The 20,213-nt window shown below is 46.5% G+C and overlaps 1 protein-coding gene and 1 long non-coding RNA gene across 2 annotated transcripts in view; both read left to right on the top strand.

Annotated features, from left to right (window-relative positions):
- Positions 1-2,692, top strand: part of DCAF5 (DDB1 and CUL4 associated factor 5) — a 79,254-nt gene extending 76,562 nt beyond the window's left edge. The window contains exon 9 of the mRNA XM_086748847.1: positions 615-2,692. Within this exon, the coding sequence (XP_086604973.1) occupies positions 615-2,414 (1,800 nt within the window). The 3' untranslated portion in view covers positions 2,415-2,692. The remainder of the gene's footprint in view (positions 1-614) is intronic.
- A 9,945-nt stretch (positions 2,693-12,637) lies between these two features.
- On the top strand, positions 12,638-19,502 carry LOC147600548 (uncharacterized). Its single transcript, XR_015258779.1, has 3 exons — positions 12,638-12,759; positions 14,640-14,755; positions 17,125-19,502. It is a non-coding gene; the product is annotated as an uncharacterized LOC147600548 (long non-coding RNA).
- The last annotated feature ends 711 nt before the right edge of the window (positions 19,503-20,213 follow it).

The raw sequence follows: 20,213 nt of genomic DNA, 5'->3' as shown, positions 1-20,213 counted from the left end.
AAGCTTCTCCCTCACCTTTCTCCACTAACTAAAACTGCTGCTGTGTCTTTAGAGGATATTGGATGCTTTCTTTCCTTCACAACTATTCCCTAAAGGGAGTAGTGCAGGCTTGTTTTTCACCTCTGTACCTACCCTGCCTGCTGATCAGGTGTGACTGACTGTGCAGCTGGATGAAATGTGAACTCTACATCACTGGCACAAGCAACTCCAGTTTCCTGGGAAACAAGTGCCTTCATTAGTGCTAACACTGTATTGTAGGCAACAAACTATTCTTACCGTTGGTGAGTAAGCATCTCCTATTACATAAAAATAGAGCCCTGCAATTTGGGAGAAATTATTACACACTGAAATATTGAAATGATGGATAATCTGCAGTGTGAGAGCTTTTAAGTTCTGGATGGATGAAGCAGATGCAGAAAGAAAGACATTAGTAAAGGGGGAGAAAAAACCCTTCATTTCTCTGGAATACTTGTAAGTATGGGTGTGAGGTAAAAATCAACAAAAATAATTTGCTGCTTGCACTTGTTCTTGGTATTTGCACTGCTGTGCTGTTTGAAGAGCTTGTAATAGGTTACGAATTCAAAGACATATTATTTTTTTATATTCTGTTACAGATCTGGAGTCCTTACAAACAGCCCGACTGCACAGGGGATCTGGATGGTAGAATTGAGGATGATTCGCGTTGCCTCTACACTCATGAAGAGTACATCAGTCTTGTGTTGAACAGCGGTAGTGGTTTGTCCCATGATTATGCCAACCAGTCAGTCCAGGAAGACCCACGGATGATGGCCTTTTTTGACTCCCTGGTGCGCCGGGAGATCGAGGGCTGGAGTTCTGACTCAGACAGCGACCTCAGTGAGAGCACAATCCTGCAGCTCCATGCAGGGGTAAGTGAACGCTCCGCTTACAGCGAGTCAGAGTCCTCCACCTCTCTGCATCACTCCCCACCACATGTGGCTGAAGAGTCTGGTGAAACCGCCTATAACTTGAGGGCCTTAAGATCAACTGAATCCCCCTCAGCCAGAGAAGACATGGCTTCCCGTCAGCAGAGACTCTCTGCACTGAGAAAGTATCAGGATAAACGTCTCCTGGCCCTTTCCAATGAGTCTGATTCTGATGACAATACCTGTGAGGCAGAACTAGATACAGACCTTTTCCCACGGCCACGGTCCCCGAGTCCTGAGGAGAATGAATCCAGCAGTTCCAGCAGCAGCAGTAGTACAGAAGATGAAGAGGAACTGAATGAACGACGCACATCTATGAGGCAACGCAATGCACTGAGACGCCGACAGAAGGTGCAAAAGGAGGAAAGGACTAGTACTAACACAGAGAATGTGACTCCCTACATAGGTGAGGATATCTATGATTATCCCCAGATCAAAGTAGATGATCTATCTTCTTCTCCAGCTTCTTCACCAGAAAGGAGTTCAGCCAACAAAGAAGTTCTCAAAGAAAGGACTTCTCCTTGTTCAGACAGTGAATCAGTGGAGAGAAAGATTTACAAAGCTTACAAATGGCTTCATTATTCGTACATATCTTATTCAGCTAGTAAAGATGGTGAGTCCTCCAGAGGAGATGGAGAGAATGATGAAGGAAAACCAGGAACTAGTGGAAGGCATAGTACAGCACACTCGCTAAATAAGGAAGATGCCAGGAACTTAAGTTCAGTAGTTCCTCAAGGTTCCTCAGTTCTTTCTACTGAAAGCCACAACAAAGAAACTTTGAAAGAACGTGGCTTGATAGAAAATTCAAGTAATGGTCAAGCTCATGAATCTGACAATCAGCGGCAGATGGAGGGTCAAGAAAACACATCTGAAGACACTAGCAGTGGAGGTATAGAGCATTCTTTTGACACTAAAAAGCTCAATGGAAAAGCTAACTGCAAAGGGCTAAATAATTGTACTGAAGAACAGACTGCAGGACTTGTGGAACAGAAAAACAGTCAGAACTGTCAACCAGCATCAAGCCATCACTCACTGGTCTCTCCATTCTCCACTGTTGCCATCTGTAGCATGTCAGGTCACTGCTCCAGAAACCAGACTGATGACAGCGAGGAGAGGAGCCTCGAAACCTCCTGTGTTAACCACAATAACGGCCACTTGCATCTTCGCCCTTCATGCTTCAACAATGGACAGAGTTTTGGAGAGCAGGAGACTCTGACACAAGGACTACAGGTGCACTCAAATGCTGATAATGGCAACCTTGTACAGATGGGTGTGACCTTGCACAAAGACTGCTGCCTGTCTGAAATGAACTCCAACAGCTACAACGTGAGCACAAGAGAGGATACTGCTGACTTGCATCCTACGGGCAGTGAGAGCACTCCATCTCTCGGAGGACTGAAAAGACACAGAGCGGAGTTGGAAGATGCAGATTCAGAGAGTTCACCCTTAGAAAAGAAGTTAAAAACATGATAAATGCAAATGTCTGTCGTAGTGTGCACTCTCAAAAAAAAAAAAAAGAAAAAAAAAAGAAAAAAAAAAGAAAAGGAAAAAGAAGGTATTAAAGGCACATAGAGCTTGGGTCTGAAACATTGCGTTTGATTCTCCATTCCGTTCCTCAGTGGGTCTGTTTTAGATTGCCAATGGTTCATGCTGTATAAAAATCCAACTTACTCCTTAATGAGACTGAGTCTAGTGTACCCATACAAGGTTCTGTTTAAAGTAAATCCTTATTAAGACGGTTGACTGAATTATTCTTGTGTGAACATGTGTCGTTTGTTCAGCCAGCCAACGAGGATGACTGCTTTAAGTTTTAATTGTTCTTCTAAGAAGGAATTTTTCCATACTGACACTTATTACACGTTACAGGCTGAAGAATGATTGAATTAGATCACACTGGTGGTAGCTTGGAGTGTGTTTCTTGTTGAGGAAAAAAGGGAAGAAATCTTTCCGGGCCCTTTATTCTGCTTCAGAAACTAAAGAAATGCAATCGTTAGGAAGGATATTTTCTAGAGATGATACTTCATAAAGCACTTGATTTTGATACAGTTCAATGACATTATTTTTATGCCAACAGAAAAGCTGTAGGAAATGAGCCTCTTTCCAAAATCAACTTTAGAATGTTCCCATGGTGACATTCAATTTTGTGGGTTTTTTTTAAAGAAAAGAACTGAATAACACGGTGTCATCACTATACTAAAATGTGATTGTTTGTCAGAAGGGAAGTATTACGCTGTAGGCCTCACTCTAACCAAGGCATTGAAAATCAGGCATTGAAACATGCCTTTCTGTAAGCTTAACACAGAGCTTCATTATTATTATTATTATTATTATTAAGAATATGGCTCTGAGTGTTGGGATGTATCTTGACTGTGCTCTCCCATTCCCCCACGTGCTCACTTTTGGGAGGCAGTAGGCCAAAGAGAAAATAGCAGAAGGATGGATAATGCATGTTAACAGCAACGACTGGTAAAGTCTGAAAACTGCTTTTTTAGCAGTTTTCTTAGCCCAAAGCTCAAAATTGGTGGGCACTGGAGATCAGGGTTGGTTTTCCACCACTGTGCTGCAGACATTTAAAACTACAGAAAGGTAGATGGATTCAACAGAGGTTGTGTGTGTATGGGAGAGCTTCAGAGAAACGTCTGTGTGTTTGAGGACACCAGGACTCCAAGCCTGGCAATCAGAACTTGAGCAAGAGTGTAGCTCTGGCTGCCGGCTGCCATGAACTGGTGTACTCTTCAGGTGTACAGAGTCCTTTCTTGCCTGCACTCTGTTTTTCATGGAGTATTTAGTGGGTCCTCTCAGTGCTGGCATGCTGGAATGGGCAGAATTGCACTTGGTTCCCTAGCAATGAGGTAAGAGGAGTCAGTGTGTGAAGGGAAAAGAAACCACTTATAAAAGACCCAAAAACTATGTATTCATGCCTGGCAGTGCTGACAACAGGAAGAGGCTTCTTTTGACCCTAGTAATTGTCACAGGCTTTCAAGGCCAGTACTGAGGAAGGGCTAGATTATTTTAAGCAGTGGGAGATTTTTACTTTCAGTGTGACTCTGGCAGTACACTGCTGTAGAGCACTGGTCTCTGAATAATTCTCTCATATGCAGAGCTACCTGGTACCTGGGGAAAGAAGCAAGATGCCCTGTTAAAACATGATGAAAGTAAAGAAACGCTTCAGAAGGGATGCTGGGAGGGAAAGGTATGGGAGGGAGAGTGAAGAACAGGAGCTGAAAAATTTTCTTACAACTGCCATGTGCCATAGGCTGTTTGCCCACGCTTGGTCAGCTTTGCGAAGTGAGAACATGGAATAAGATATGATGTAGCATTTAGGAAGCATGTAAGACGGCTAAAAGGGAAAGGGATGTTTTCAAACGTGTGAACGTGGCAATAAGAACAAGCTGGTACATTGTTACCTTATTGAAAAAATTGTTCTGTACTGATTATATTTTAGATCACTGCAATCAAGATCACTACAGGAGCGTTCTCCTTAATTGTATAAACACCTTATTGTAAATGCTGGGTTTTAGCCAAAATCTTGAAGTTGAGTCAAACCTATTCTCTATTTTATTTTTTTTAAAGAAAAAAAAAAAAAGTTCTTTATATTGGAAACACTTCCTCAGCTGTCACTTCTGCCTTCCTCTGAACAACGCCCAGATTGCTGGTGAATGAACATCTCCACTCTCCCTTGACATAGTCATCTTTTGTCACTGTTTTCTCACAAGCCTTGTGGTCTCACTTTCTGGTTCTTTTGTTTGTTTTCAAAAGCAGAATAAAAGCTCCCAGGTTTGGTGGTAACCTTGCTCTGCAGGCTCTGGGCATAAAGGTTTGCTGTGGTTTCCCCAAAGACTGCCTCCCATGCTGTCTGCATGCTTGTTATTTCTAGTTTCTGTCAAGCAGGAGGAGTAAGGTGGGCTGCGATCTTAACCTTTCGTTCACGGGACATTTCACTGCACACAAGAACTGTAGCTTCTGAATCAGTGGGTTTACCTCACATAAATGTTATTAGCACTAGGCAGCTACGTTATCTGGAAAAGACCAAAAAAAAAAAAAAAAAAAAAGCAAGCGAGCAGCAGCATGTCTGCTACAGGTAGCCGGCAACGAGAAGAGCTGCTCTTTGTAGGTTGCTTTGCTTTGTCCTTGGCCCTGTGCAGCCGCTTGCCCTCCCCTGCACGAGTTGCTAACCGTGCTGTGTGCTGGGCTGCTGGATTGGAGCGTTGCTGTGTGTTTGGGATTGTCACTCGCCGTTTCTGGGGAAAGAGAGTAAGCTGTCCAGTGGAAAATCTTACAAGTTTATCTGAAGAGATTTTACCTTTTCCAATAATCTGTGCCATGTACTTAGAAACTAAAAGGTTGTGTAAATATTGAATTACCTTGCTAGTTAGCCACTATTTACTTATCATGCAGCTTGTTACGGCAGAACTTCGCTAGGCCAGGTTGTACAGTTAATCTCCAGAAAACCTTATCAAGGGGAAAGAAAAACTCTGCCTTATGTCCCTTCATAACCCTTTGGACAGAGAAAGATTGATCTTTAAAGAAATCCTTTGCTTATTTCAGCTTTCTCTATTTAAAGCATTAACATCAAACCTTCCTGTTTAGCATCTTAACTAAACTGAGAGAGACAAAGTTGACTTTTCCTCTAAAGCAGGCAAATGTGAGGCTTTTCTGGGCTGGACTATTAACCACTTTCAGAGATGCATGAGGATATGAGATCTATCACCCAAAGTCCTACTGGGTTTTTTCCAGCTCTCAAGTGATCCTCTTACCAAAGCTGGCGAGTCTTCCCCAAGGTGAGTGGCTCAATGGCGATCAGTGGCATTGCTGTTGAGGAGTGGTGCTCTCACAGGCAAAGCGCATGCAGGAAGACACCAGAGGGAAGAGTACAGGGTTTTCACCATGGGTGTACCAGTCGTACCAGTCGATTACAATATGGTCTGAAATCCAGCCTGTCTCAGCTGGAGTAATAATTGAGAAGGACAACTCATTTCAGAATCTTTTTATTCTCAAAAAAAAATTGCAGTGGATTTTTTTTCCTTAAGTGTCATAATAGAACCACTCTTAGTGATTGAAACCTGGTCCTGACCTCTGTTTATAAGCCATGTCACTTGGTAGCTGGAAAATCACTCTTCCTGAAATGAAACTTCAAGGAAATAAACGCAGTTAGGTCTACTCTGAGGTCTTGTACTTCCCTGCATTGTCGCATCCTAGTGAGCCATCAGAAACTGATGGGGCTTGATACTACTATGGTCTTGGGATGCCTGCATTTGCACTTACAATTTATTCTGCTGTTTGTGGACAAGAGCAAGACAGGATTTTTCTTATTTCTTCGTTGAATTAAAATGTCCCATGTTTGTGAGCATTCATCTTTTTACGGGCAGTGCTATGGAGAGAGGTACCCTTTGCACCTGATGCTTTCTCTCTTGTTCACCCACTTGGATTCTCCGAATGTCTTTGCCAAACCTGGGAAGCTCAGTGCTCTACTCAGGCTCTGCAGAGTACCTAAGAGCAATGCAAATAGCTGCAACAACTGAGTTACTATAGGCATGTGCACATAGGCCTTCAGGAGTTCTTTAATAAGCTAATTCTAGCACATACATAATTTATAAAACACAGCAGCGCGCTCGTGCAGCTGTGTTGGGGTGCACTAGGTAGCCCAGCTAATCCTATAACAGTTTGAACAAGAACTCTGTTTCAAACACCTACTGAGAAAATGGCAATTCTTTGTGGGGGCGGGGACACACCAAAAACCCCAACAAAAAAACTCACTGGTCCTGGCAGGTGCTAGGTTTGCCAAAGTTTTCTTCAGTGGTTGTGCAGGTCAAAAGCAGTGAAATCTGAGAAGAAATGTTGGTGTGTTGTGTTGTCATAGGAAGGAAGCGATATGAATTTGATGTTTGTACTCTGCCTGATTCACATCAAGGACTTGATCTTGGGTCTCCTGCCTTTCAGTTGAGTGTCCTAAGCATCAGCCTATTGCATTATTCAGGAGTGGGCTTTGTTCTTCTTTTGTCTGAAAGGCAAAGGGGAAAGAAAATGGAAGCAGTTCCACAAATACTGGAGCAGGGCCTTGAGCCCAGCTCTGTCAGTTTATATATAGCTTGCTGAGAAGGTGCTAGAGGATTCTTTCTCCCTTCTCCACCTTGTGTGATCATGGTCTAGAGAGCAAGAGGTAGAACATGACCCAGCCTTGCATGCATCCCATTTGTCTTGAACATGGGAGAATTGTCCCTTCCAAATTGGGTAGAGTGTATATGATTATTTTTTTAAATTATTTTCCTGTAGACACATAGTACCAACCTTCTAAATGAGTGCCCAAGCCAGTGAGCTGTCTGTTCTGGGATACGGCTGGTAGGCTTGGCTTTTCTGTCTCATTAATGTTTTTCTGTTCAGTTCTAGTCTTTCGTATTGGCCAGCACCTATGCAACGCTGGAGCTGCTGCACAGATGCAGGTTGGCATTTTTGCTGCTTTTGGAGTCGATCGGAGGTCCCCCTTTGCTGAAGCTGCTGTTTGCACACTGGCTGTTTGGGAGTAGGTGGTGCAAATCAGTAAAAACATTCTGTATGTTCCTATAAATAGGCAAAAAAACTGCCTGAATTTGAACTTTTGATGGGGGGACCAGGTCCTTCACAGCCAGATGATGCTTCTGGCTATACACCTAGCACTTTGTCATCAGATGCTATGGAGGATGCTTGTTTCTATGTAGAATCTACCCCAGGGACCACATTACTATGAGCCAGTGGTCTGCAGCATTTTACTTCGCAAGCCACAGCTGCTTCTAGCAGCAGTAATAGCTGAAACCACCAGGTCCCACGTATTTACAGGTTTTGCATTCTGGTCACTTTCAAATGGTCAAACTACATGCTCTTTGAGAAAGTCTTGTATCTAAGCATCCTGCTTCCAGAACAAAGACTAAAAGGGTCAAGTTCAGCTTCTCTGAAACAAAGCTTGCTTCAAGGAAAGTCTGATGCAGGTCTTCAAAGAGCTTTTGCCTCAGCTCAGCATTTAAGGTTAAATATTCATGAAATAAATTTTGAACTCTTTAAAATGTGGCTGTATGGCAGAAGGAGAAACAGCCTGAGCTTCGGAACGGAATTCTGTCAGGGAAGGGGAAAGGAGTTGAAATGTATTTGAAAACAAGCAAACAGAATAACCTCCACACTCTAAATACGAATTAGGTTCTGAATAAAAGTTCATCACCTGCTTCGAAATCTGGCTCCTAAAAGCCTAAGCAGTTATGGTAACTTACCACACTCGAGCTTGGACAGCTGAAGATCACTGATCTGCAGCAGCCGAGAAGCCACAGCCGTGACTCGCAGCACGTAAGGAACGGGCCGAGCAGGGGTGTGTTACCCGGTAGGGATCCCTGCCTCCCTCTGCAGCCTGCAGGGAATGAAACACATGGCTGGGAGCGAGGTTGCCCCTGGCTCTGACCAGCTGATTCTGTCTCTTTACTTGGTACAGCTGTCTGGTTTAGCTTCGCATTGCCTGGGACTTGCTGAAGAAAAATCCCTAGAGGAAAGCACTTCTGGTTTAGTTCATGTCTGCCTTTGGACCTTGGAGGGAAGTTTTGGGGCTACGTTTCAGGGTGATTTTTATGTAGCCTATTAAAATGAGGAAAGAAAACTAATGCATCCTTGCAGGTGGAACAGAGAACACCAAGGCAGGAGCCTCCCCTACCTCGCTCTTCCCCTTCCTCAGGTTTCTACACCTCCTCAAGGAGCTCTGCACACTTTTCTTCCCTCTAGGATCTAGAGAGACTTGCAGTGGTGGGAGCCTAGAAAGCAAAAATGAAACTGCCCCCAGTTCAGGATGTCACAATACTCTTTGCTTCAGTGGCATTTCCAGTATGTTACGGCCAGATCTGGCATTTCCTGGCTTGGATTATATCCTCGAATACCACTTTCTCCAAAGCATGAGAAAAGTCTGCTTCCTGCCTATCTAAGGTTTGGAGGGAGAGAAAGGAAAGACGATCTAGACTTTAACAGTCTTGGAATGAAAGGAAGTATGTGCTTCAAGCTGTTTATAAGCCCTCTTTAAACTCTCAATATTCCTAAGGTTTGCCTTTCACACATGCCAGCTCTGCCGTGCGATGCGCTTACCTGCCGGCAGGGACAACAACAGCAGCGGTCCGGTATTTCCCTTTAATTTGGCGTGAGAACTGAGAATTGATTCACTGTGTCCTATGGGGCAAATCTCTAGTCTTCCTGTAAAGAAGTTTTTTTTTAGTTCGTGCATATTTCTGGTGATGTAGAAGACTTATTTTTAAGCTGGGAAAGTCTGTAGCAATGTTTTGAATTCCTAAATGGCTGACTGAGGAGGATGATCTATCAGAGGAACAGTGGGAGGAATTACAGCCTTACATGGGGGGGTTTATTTACTTATGTGTACTTTCAAAGTAAAAACTTCTGCAGTTTGTCACCCAAGACAAGGGCTCTTCACCTTTCACCACGGGTGTGCTTGGCCAGAAAGGGCGTGCTTTCTCATTCCTTCCACTAATGACAGAGATGCAAAAGATACAGATCTTTTGTGGCCCAGCCTCCCAGCAGGTAACGAACATGTTGGGACAGCAGATCGCACAACCTGCATCAGACAGCAGGAGGAATGGCTCATTAGTCACTTTTCTATGCTCTTGAGCTGAAAATCTGCAGAAACAGTGGAAGGTTTCAGTCTGAGTGACGCATCTTGAAGTCTCCTGCTTCTGGGCCTGAAATACTTTTGATGTTTTTACAGTTTTATGCTGTTGTTGTTTCCAAAATCAGTGTTGGTTTCCAGCCCAAGGGCAAGTCTACCTTAGTCTTACCCTTGCCAGATGAAAATTATTACAAACCTTAAAGTCAGAGTATTGCTTAGCTGATTACATCTGTGACGTTTAAACCAAATGAAGTCCTCAGCTGATCATACCATACAACAATTGCACTGCCTGAAAGAAAGGATTTAATCTCTGTACGGCTGGTAAAAAAACCCCACATTTTAAACTGCAAACCCTTCAGTAAGGAGGAGGCTGATGGTGTCGTGAGCAGCTGAGCATGAAACTGCTGCAGAGGGGAAACCTCTTCTTCGGGACGGAGGCGCACAGTCCTGCGCTGCTGGGCTTCCCGTGGGAACCAGCTCAATTCCTGAAGCTGGTGGGAAGCTGGCAGGTTTCTCCTGGGTTAGTGTGCTTGTTCACTCATGAGGAAAAGCCCAGAAGGAGCAGCAGGAGTGGCAGTTTGGTAGCAGCCAGGCTGGAAGTGGGGTGCTCTGCCTCCTGGCATCAGTGGGAAGTAGGGAGGCTCTTCCATGAAAGCCTTGCCCTGTGGAGGAGTGATTCACTGGGGAGGGAGGGGAGTCACTAGGACTCCATTTCCATCCCTCACTGATACCAGTTAGTGTGGCACCCTTACTTTTGGTTTCAGGATGTGAAAACCCCGCTTCACTGCTGCCAGTAGCAGGATACAATGCAGCTGCCAGGGGAGCTTCCTTCACTCTGGCCTGGACTCAAAACAGTTTTAGGACATTTTCCTAGGAAGTCCAAAAGCCACACCAAGAGAGCTCTGGGTACTGGTGGTTTGCAAATGAGCTTGGGTTTAGGGGCAATAAATGCAGTAATAAAATGCATGTTTATAATTACCAAACAGTGAAAAGGGGAAGTTCACAACAACAACTACAAATTAGAAATGAGGAAATGTGGGCAAGTAATGAGAGAGACAAAGGTCCTAAGGAGAAAAAAAAAAAAGGAAAAAAGGACAAGAAGGAGTTTCAATTAACTCCAGATCAGAAGGAACCTGTTGTTTGCCCAGAGAGCACAGTTTGTCTGCAGTAACACAGGGTGGGCAGGATCCTGAGGTGAGATGCCCCTGCCGCAGGAGAGGAGGGAAGCAGCTGCTGCTCTTGCTGGGTACCTTCAAATCACCAGGAGCAGATAATTTGCACTTGAGAGTTTTCAGCCAAGCACACGGAGAGGCCTCTGAACAGCTAATAATAGCGGGGGTTTTTATTAATAAGCCTTGGAGCTTAGGGGAGCTCTGGGGGACTGGGAAGCAGCGGTGGAACTGGGATGACCTAATTTCAGTCCTGTCAGCTTGCTTTCAGTGCCAGCAGAACGATGGAAGGCTTGATATGGGACAAGAGCTAAAAAAGAAGCAAGAAAATGTCATCGTGGGTAATTAATAGTGCAAACAGATAGGGAATGGCATAGAGAAGGGACTGCGTTGAGCTAAGCATATTTGATGAGCCTTCAGGTTCAGCTGATAAATGCAGAAATTGCAAGAAAGCTTGGGCTCCTGGAGAGGTGTTTTCAGTGTTGAAAGGTCCAAGCATTGCCTACTAAACTGGAACAGCGTACATTGAGTGCACTCAGCGCTGGCTCAGTGATAGGTTTCCAACGTTAACCCCAAGCAGGGAATCATAGAGACTCTGAGTTGACAGCAAGGCCTGAAATGGGTTCTGATATCTTTATTACTGGTATCTGTTAATAACTGGGCAACACACACAAGCGTAACTATGTCCTTTGCAGCCCTTTACAAGCAGGAAAGGTACGCAGTGAGAGGCCGGGGCTCTTCAGCCTCTTGTGCCCAGCAGCCCACCCTGGATCGGGCCCTGTTGCCTGAGGCACCCCAGACCATCTCAGCACCCACAGGTCCGTTCAAGAACAGAGCAAAAGACTTGGGCATTTCTATGTAGCACTTAAGACATAGATATTTAATGACCCAAGAGCAAAACCTGAGAAGTGAACCTGGGGCAGTGAACCAGTGCTGAACGCCCAGGGGTGCCATCGTCAGCCAAGCTCAGCCTTGCAAAGGTTTGGTTAGTTACTTGGTTAGTCCCGACCCTCAAGTGATGGCCACCACCCTACACAGATCCCACAATATTTCACAAGGCTGCCTGAGTGGCTCCTCCGGCCATCACCCTCCTGGCCAGGCTGGGTTTCAGGTCACTGCTGGGGCACGGGGCTGGATGCCGAGAGCAGGGTGGAGGGACTGACCATGCTGGAGGCACTGCACTGTGGGTTGCATCCTTGCTGAGGTCCTCCGGGACCGTGCCTGATGCAAGAGAACTCCAGAGAGGAGGCGAAAGTGGAAAAAATATTTTACATATTCAGCTCCCTCAAATTGGTTTTGTTTGCCTGTATACAGTTATTCTCTGTGAAAATTTAAAGCTATAGATTTACACATGCACGTGCTATTCTGTTTAAACACGCTTGCTGTGGCAGCACTGGTTGAACCCCGAAGCCGCTGCCTACAAACAGCGATGAGAGCAGAGCCATCCTCACCCACCAAACCGGAGCATATGGAAAAGTTTTACTACAGTGCTTGCAGACTGTCTCGGAGGCTGCAGGAACCCCTGTCTTTTGCATCCTAGACATGATAGAAGGATCCGGTATTTGGAAGGCTTGGCCTGTTGAAGGTTAAATGGTTGATTTCTACAACACAGCAGTGAGACTCAAGGCAGCTCGACTGGGAGCAGCCTCTTGGTGGGGCAGGTAGGACCGACAAAGGGAAAACAGGGCTGATGCTGGCAAAGGAAAGCATCTTTGATGCTGAAGAACCTACATGTTGCTTGTTACCAGGGACAAAACAAGTGTTCATTTAGGCCAAACCTGGGCCTATTTCTTGAGAAAAAGAATAGCTATTATGCAAAAGAGAGATCACAAGGCTTTTTCTCTTTGTGATCACCTATTGTTTGTGCTGGCTTCTTAACAGGCTTCTGTGAGAGGAAAGGTTTAAGTCCCAAGATGGCCCTGGCTGCTGGGAGCTGCTTATGGGAACAGTATGCCTCGCTTCACCCCATCTTCCGATTCTGGGAGGAAAGGTGTTCCCGCCTTGCCATGCGGATGGGCCGCAGGTATCTCCTCCCCTTATGAAGTGGTGCAGGACTGGGGACGAGCCGGTGTGGGAAGCTGGCAAGTAAGAGGCGACATAAAATGTGGATCTCGTCCCATAGCTGGAATAAGCATGGGAAAGGGAAACAGACCTGGGGCATTTGGGTATGGGAGGGACACAGCTAGAAAAGCAGGGATTTGTACAGTTGAGGGGTGTAAAACAGGCAACTCGGTGTTACCTTTCCCTAACATATTTTAGGAAAATTAAATGAAACCACACTCCAAGCAGTTTCAATGATTCCTGCATTTAATTGCTGTGTTGTTGATCGCTTTGGCTGCTGCAGCACAAGTCAAACCTGCGGGTTTCTCAGAAAGAGAAAAGTCAGCATGCAGAGCTGTGTCTGGGTGGCTGCACGATGCTGACTCTTCTGCATCTTCTGCAGCTGTACCACGGAGATGTGAGCAGTACAGATGTTAGTCCCTGTAATTCTTGTATTAAATAGCCCAGTTTCCTGCTGGAAGTTAATGGTGCGAAGCATAATGCTCTGCGGAAGTGAACCTTCACCTGCCTGATACACTGGAGAGGCAAGCAGAGAAGAATTTCAAATGTCATTTCAGGTAACGAGGCTGTGCGCATCCATCAGAAGCTACCGTAAGCCCACGTGAGCCATTCCTAAGGTACCACAGCTGGCTGGTCCGGTCGCCTGCTTTTTAGGTGAATGTCAAAGCCACATTTGCCTTGCGTACAAAGAGAAAAGTCCCTTTCAGCCCATTTTCTTACTAAGGCATGTTGTGATTCTTCTCTTTTGCAGTTTCTTTCTGCTGTCCCCCCACTCCTTGTGCTCCTTGTGCTGCTCAGCTCGTGCTCAGCTGAGGAGGCAGCTGGAGCCAGCCATGCTGGCATCACCCTGCCGGATGGCAACAGCAGTGTCACTGGTGCTAAATGACTAGATGAGGAAATGGGAAAGAGACAGATAATAACGCAAATTTCATCGTAACATCATTGACTCTCATCTCTGAGGGGCCCCTCGGAGCACTGCACTGAGGCCATGCCATTTCTCGTTACTCCAGTAGAGACTCTAACTGGTGTTTTCAAACCTATGAACGCAGACAGCCCTGTGGAGAATAACCTATGGGATGCCTGGTTCTGCATGGCGACAGACTGAGGAAAGAGGGGTTATATAGATACTCTGACTGCAGAATCTCTTCTGTGTTACACTTGCACAATCGTATTCAAACTCTTTGAGACACAGTAAACCAACTCACTAAACGGTTGCAGTGACGTTTGCTAAGTTGGTTATGCACTTTGTTATCAGTTCATCTCTGAAAAGTAGCAGCTTGAGGATCTTTCTTCAAAAACTTGGATTTTGTTTAAGGTAGTACTTGACTACCTTCAACAAGCAGAACTGATTTAAGTTCCTTTCTCATGAAAAGTATGATGGGGGAGCTGATTTAATCAGACAGAAATTCATCATTGCATAAACAGAGGAAGAGGCTGAATTAGCGTTAGTGAGAGGTCTATGAATGCTCCTGGAGAAATTTTATTACTTTAAACTCAACAAGCTGACTCTAGGGCCTGGCTTTTTCTCCTTAGCTCTGTAACATTTCCCAGTGGCGTGCTCCGTGATGAATAATAACTCAGTTGTTTGTCTTTTCTTAAATAAATCTAATTAATTTTTTTTTTTCCATGTAGGAAATTGAATCAAATTCTAGGTATCACTCATTCATCCTTTTATAACTCATGTAGTATTAACAAGACAATGTCCTGCTGGTGAAGAAAGCAGTGTGCTTGGCCCTGGGCAGTCAGTAGAAGAAGATGGAAGCATCTGATCAAATTACTCAGCTTCCCAAAGAAATAATTTTTAGATTATGATGATAATTACCCTCTCCTTGTTCTGTTCAGGTTGTTCCTAGCCATGGAAAATCACAGTGGTGCAGGAATGATGTGAGACGGAGGGACATGGCTGGTGCTGAGCACAAGGATGCCACCAAGGCAGTGGGCTGGGATAACCCATCAAAGTAAGTACTTGATAATCTCATACGTATCTTGGATTCTTCTATAGGGCTTAAAGCATGTCATCACATACATCTTGAATTATATATGAATAGTGGGTTGGACATAGCATATCTGTAACCACAGTGTCATCCATCTGCCTAAGAGCTGTCGGCTCCGGCAGATGGGAAATGTCTGCTCCCGCACAGCCCCATCTGTGGTCTGTGTCTTTCTCCTGTGTCAGAGATCCCAGTTAGTGCAAACTGGTGTGGCCTCTGTCCCAGCAGAGGAGCTGGCCCTGCTGTAGGAGGAAAAGCCCAGGTATGAGTGTACCACAGAGGAGAAAGGGCTACCATCCCTCCCTACTTTCCTGGCCAGCCTCCCCCAGTAACATCCTGGCCCTGGGGCAGGCAGCAGCCCAGAGCAGCTGCGGCACGGTGGGTGTTGGGCCACTGGGGTCACAGGTAGCTGGGCAGGATGGCTCCTGCCTCTCTCCATTGCAGGGGCCTGGCTGGGGCCTGCTGAGAGATGGCTGCTTGCGCTTTTACACAGCTCCGGTAGTTAAAGAGGGGAGCGATGCGGACCAGCAGTGTGGCAGATCGGTGGCAGGGTGGGTAGAGCCAGCGTGCACCACGCCAGCCTGTGTGCAATGCTAGTGAATGGTGTCAGTCCTCTCCTTCCCTTGGGAAGGCAGGCAGGCAGTGGATGGGCCTTCCTGATCATGGGGCTCTTATTCCGTAGTCCCCAACCCCAGTCTGACCCCAACTCTTTGTTTATTTCAAGTTTTATACCTTTAGAAAGATTCCTATCTGATGATCTAGACCTACTTACAGCCCACTGCTGTATAGCAAAATTCCACCAGCGCTAAGCAATATTTCAAACAGGGACAAAACTTGCTGAGTTCAGAAGCTCTTCACTGTTGTGGGAGCAGATCTCTTAAAACTTCTCTCAAATATTTGTCTTTTGCGTCGTGTCCAGAAAATTACATGAACTGGACTTTTTTGGGCAGAGGAAGTGTGAAAGCCACTGCCTGTTCCCCTGGCCCTCTTCTCCACATGGGGTGAAACCCTCTACCCATGTCCCTGGCAGCTCTGGAAAGGCTTGGTGATGGTGGTGATGACAAAGCGTTGAGGGTTTGTGAGTGAGGACATGTAGCAGGGAAACCAGTTAAAGGCAGCTCTGTAGAGTAGATCTGCTAAGAAAAGGGAGGGAATGGGGCTCCGGGGCTTTCAGGAGCCAGCTCCTACAGTTGCTCCCATCTCTGACTGGTTTTGCAGGTACTTTGGTGTCTCACCTCAGCCTCTGCTGGACAAATGTCTGCAGTGATGGGTTAAGAAGGATGTTCCTTTCTATATGGAGGGAAAGAATGAAAAATCTGGGACTGGTAACTTTGGAAGAAGATTGAACACAACATAGGTGATGGTAGCTTTAGCTTCAGTGTTTATGATTCAGGAAACCTCACTGAAGGCCAAGACTGACTTAAGGTACGTGGCAATCCCATGTCTGCCTGACCACATGGTTCTCCACTTCCCTCTGAACTGCCGTGCTGGGGCTGCTGCCAGATGAGGTAGACTTCAGGCTTCCATCAGCATGGCAATTCCCTTGTCCCTTCTGCTAATTGTTTCCCACAACCCTCCTCCCTCCCCGGCTCTCAGCCTTCTCAGAGAAGCGAGGCTGGGTAGGCTGCAAGGGCAGAGCACCCATTCTCTGGCTGCCGGTCCTCCCCCACCTCTGCATCGCAGCTCCTCGGTGAGCTGAGAATGAAGTCTGAACTTGGGCCGCTTCCTAGCTGAAGGGAAAACGTCTTTCTCTGCAGCCAGCTCTGACATCTCTTGTCAGCAGCAATTTCAGGTTCACCAGATAACAACAAAAACCAAACCCACACCTGAATGGCAGCCCTGTTCCGTACAGTCTGATGCAGAGGGGGAGTCCCTGGGGATGGACCTGGGGCTGGAGGAGGGCAGCGTGGGCCCCCCAGGGTGGGTGCGTGGCCGCTGCTCCTGCAGCCTCCCTACCCGAGGGCAGGCAGCCCCGTCCCCCCATGCTGCCGGTGCCCCGGGCCTGGGCGAGCAGCCAGCCAGTCCCCCCGACTCCCTCTGTGGAAAGGGAGCAAGGAAACCACAGAGGCTTTCTGTGACCTGCGTCTGAAAGCTCCTTCCCGATCTGACACTGCCTTCTAATAACATTTGGCTGGTCGATACTGGCTAGCGCACATGGGCTGAGAGCATTTTTAAATGGGTGTTGAAAACTCTTTTGTGGAGAATTTCCAGCCTGCTTATTGCTCCAGGTGGGAGAATCCTGGAAGAAAGCCACATGTGTGCAACAGTCTAGACATGTTTGATTTCTTTTTGGAATTAAAGAACAGAAGTCCCATAATACTCTTTTTTTTTTTCAGCATTCATACAAGTAGCCAATATAAACAATTCTCTCACTGCCCTGAAATTTGGAGTTGCTCACAGGATGAAGCAGTGACCTACTGAACCTCTGGGAAGAGTAATATTAGCCTCCGTCTGGTCTGCTGCCTTCTTGGCTTGGGTCTGGCGGCTGCAGCCCAGCTGCCCCGGGGACGAGCGCAGGCCCTGCGCTGCGGTGCGGCACGTCTCCAGGCTGCTCGTGGGGCTGCTGCTCCCATAAAAGGAGAGGAGATGCACAATGAGATCGCTGAAGTTGAGGACACCCCCCGCCCCCCACCTCGCCCTGCACTTAGGCCCTTAGCAAACTGGCTGCTTCTCAGATGCAGCAGATTCCCCAGCTCCCCTTCAGTCCACCTGGGGGACTAATCTACTGCGGACCAATCCTGGGATCTACAGCTGGCACTAGATCCAATCAAAGTCTTGACCACTGAGAACATTTTCCACCATGCCCAAGAGCTGCTGCTCAGGATGGACTTCAAAGCACCTACAGATAGCAGTCCATGACAGCAAGCCTCCAGGCTGATTCGCAGGCAGATGCCTGCTGCTTAATCAGAGATCGCTTCCAAGGTCACCAGCACCCTCGCTGCAGACTGGCTCTCATGCAGGAGTGATGGCCTTTCTTGTCACAAAATTAAATATTAGGATACGTGTCAGAGAGGCCAGATAAGTAATGCACTTGCTCTGAAGTGAGGATGGGGGCTGCTGGTTTCTCTCATGTTGGTGGTGCTGCTCCTTCAGGCTTCACTATGCCTTTTTTTGCCACTGTATCGTTCCCTGGAGTACTGCTGCTGTCACTTCTCCAGCTTGTTTTATGCAATTGGATTTTCTTTTCTGGGTTTTCTATGCCTTCAACTTTGGTTCTGCCTGCACACTCAACCATAGTTGGAATCGCAACGAAGAGGCATCCAACAAAGAACAACACGCAGCCGTTGCCCATATATCCTGCTTGGCTTTGGGTGAAGTGGAGGAGATGGCAGCTGACCAGGTTGGACTGCTGAGCATGCAAATAGCCCACAAAAGGCCAAAAATGCATTGAGTGAAAAGATATCTGCTCAGGAGTCAACCTCCCTCACAGTGCAGGGAGGAAGGCTAGATGCCGGTAGGTTTGTGATGGCTGTATAAGCCACCCTGTGCAATTAGGAGACTTATTTTTGACGAACAATTGCAATAGCCAAGAATGGAGAGTCCGTAACTTCCCTATAGCAGTAGGATGGGTGTGGGGACATAAGGAACTGCTAAATGGGCTGACAAGATGTTGTCTTTCAGCTAAGCTCTTGGCCTTGCCTCTTAGGACTTTGAGATAAAGAACAGGCCTTTGGATCTAATCAGGACTAAGAGAGGCAGCCAGGCTGATAACATGTTTCAAGGCTTTCAAGCTCTCTGGGTTCATTTTGGTCTAATCCCTGTGCAGCTAATTTTACTTCCCACAGCCCTTTTGCAGGCTTTGTCACAGGCTCTGTTCTTACTTGCGTCCCACCTCAGGTGTACGTGGTGCTGGTGGACAACCTTGCAGAGGTGCTGCATCCCAGCACAAGTGCCTGGGTTCATCAACTCCTCTGTGCTCCATGGGCTCAGGGAGGCAACTTGAGGTCCCCTGGCCCAAAAGTGCAACCCCAGTGCGAGCAGTTAACTGCTGTTATCATGGCTGAGAATTCCTCGGGTATCTCTCATCGAACTTCATTTCCTGCCTCACTCTGGCAAAGCTCCCTGTTTCCATGGCGATGATTTATTCCTTTAAATAGTTCTCATTCAAGAACAATATCATGGGTCCTTCTCTGTTGTTGGTTTAATTAAAAATAACCTCCTCTTCTCCTGGCGTCACTCTTGGCTGAAGCAGTTAGAGCTGGACACTGGCCTCCAGCCTCTCTGATCTGCCCTCACTCCCACCCAGAGACAACCCTCCTGCCTCTCTGCCGCTCCGTGTAACCTCTTGGTCCTTACTGACCTGTCCCATGAAGAAACCTCACACGGGTGGGTCTGGAAGGAAAATGCAGAGAGGAGGAAAGGAGGAATTGGCTCAGCTCTCACAGGACAGCGCCGTGCAGCCCAACATCCATCCAGCACTGGAAGAAAAGTGAGATGCCCTCCATGGCTCTGCCCTTGAGCTTTCCTTGCCATGAGTGAGGAGGCTTGTGAGAAATAGGAAGCCTTGTGAGAACAGCGTGGCCCGTGATGAAATGGTCTATAGTGCGTCACTCATCGTTGCAGCCTGGATGTTTGAATAAGCTGCCAAAAGGGAGCCTTTCCCATCCTCCTCAGTCCCTGGTTTCCAAAACAGATATTTTTTTTCTATGAGTGGAGCAAGGACTTCCAACCTGAAAACTGGAAATAAAACAAAAAAGAAAGAAATCTAAAGGCTGAACTGCATATTTGGTATATTTTAAAGTGTCCATTTTATTGCATATACATCTGAACAGGCAGCCTGGTCTCCATACAACAGGGACTATTTGGAGTTACTTACTTCTTGCTTTGCATAGAGGGAGATGGAGCATCTGGCTTCTCTGCTTCATTTTAAATGCCAATGCTTATTTTATTAATACATTTACATTCCAATTTTCCTCACACGTAGTAAAAAAGAAACACTTTGGGGTTCTTCTAGATACAAGCACATTACCTTGGTTGTCTTTCAGCAGCAGTAGCAGGCAGGCACTGAGAGCCCGGAGTTCAACCATCAGCGAGGAGAGCGGACTTTAGGGAAAGCGAATTCCCATCTACATAACACATTTCTGACTCGCTGCAGAAATTTTCTGACTCACTGCGTTAACTGCAGCCAGCACTGGCTTAGGCAGGGAGAGGGACAAAAATCTACCTACGAAAAATAAAATTATTTTATTTGGCCTCCCAAATGCTTTTTGCTCAGATGCATAAAACAGCATCCCAGGAATGCCAGGTTGCTAATCCAGAAGAGCAGGTACCAGGTGCATTTCCTTCTGCAATACTCAGGGTGAGAAATCTTTTAAAGTGGCTGCAGCAGCTTTCAAATGAGTGGTGAAACTCGTCCTTATAAGGTGGAAAAGCTCCATGTTATGCTGTGAGAAGACTGGAATGTGAGCACGGCAAGGATTGCTTC

The sequence above is a fragment of the Chlamydotis macqueenii genome, chromosome 5 (assembly GCF_036417535.1).
Source record: "Chlamydotis macqueenii isolate bChlMac1 chromosome 5, bChlMac1.mat, whole genome shotgun sequence".
In the NCBI taxonomy this organism is placed as follows: Eukaryota; Metazoa; Chordata; class Aves; order Otidiformes; family Otididae; genus Chlamydotis; species Chlamydotis macqueenii.
This window is presented reverse-complemented; position numbering and strand designations above follow the sequence as displayed.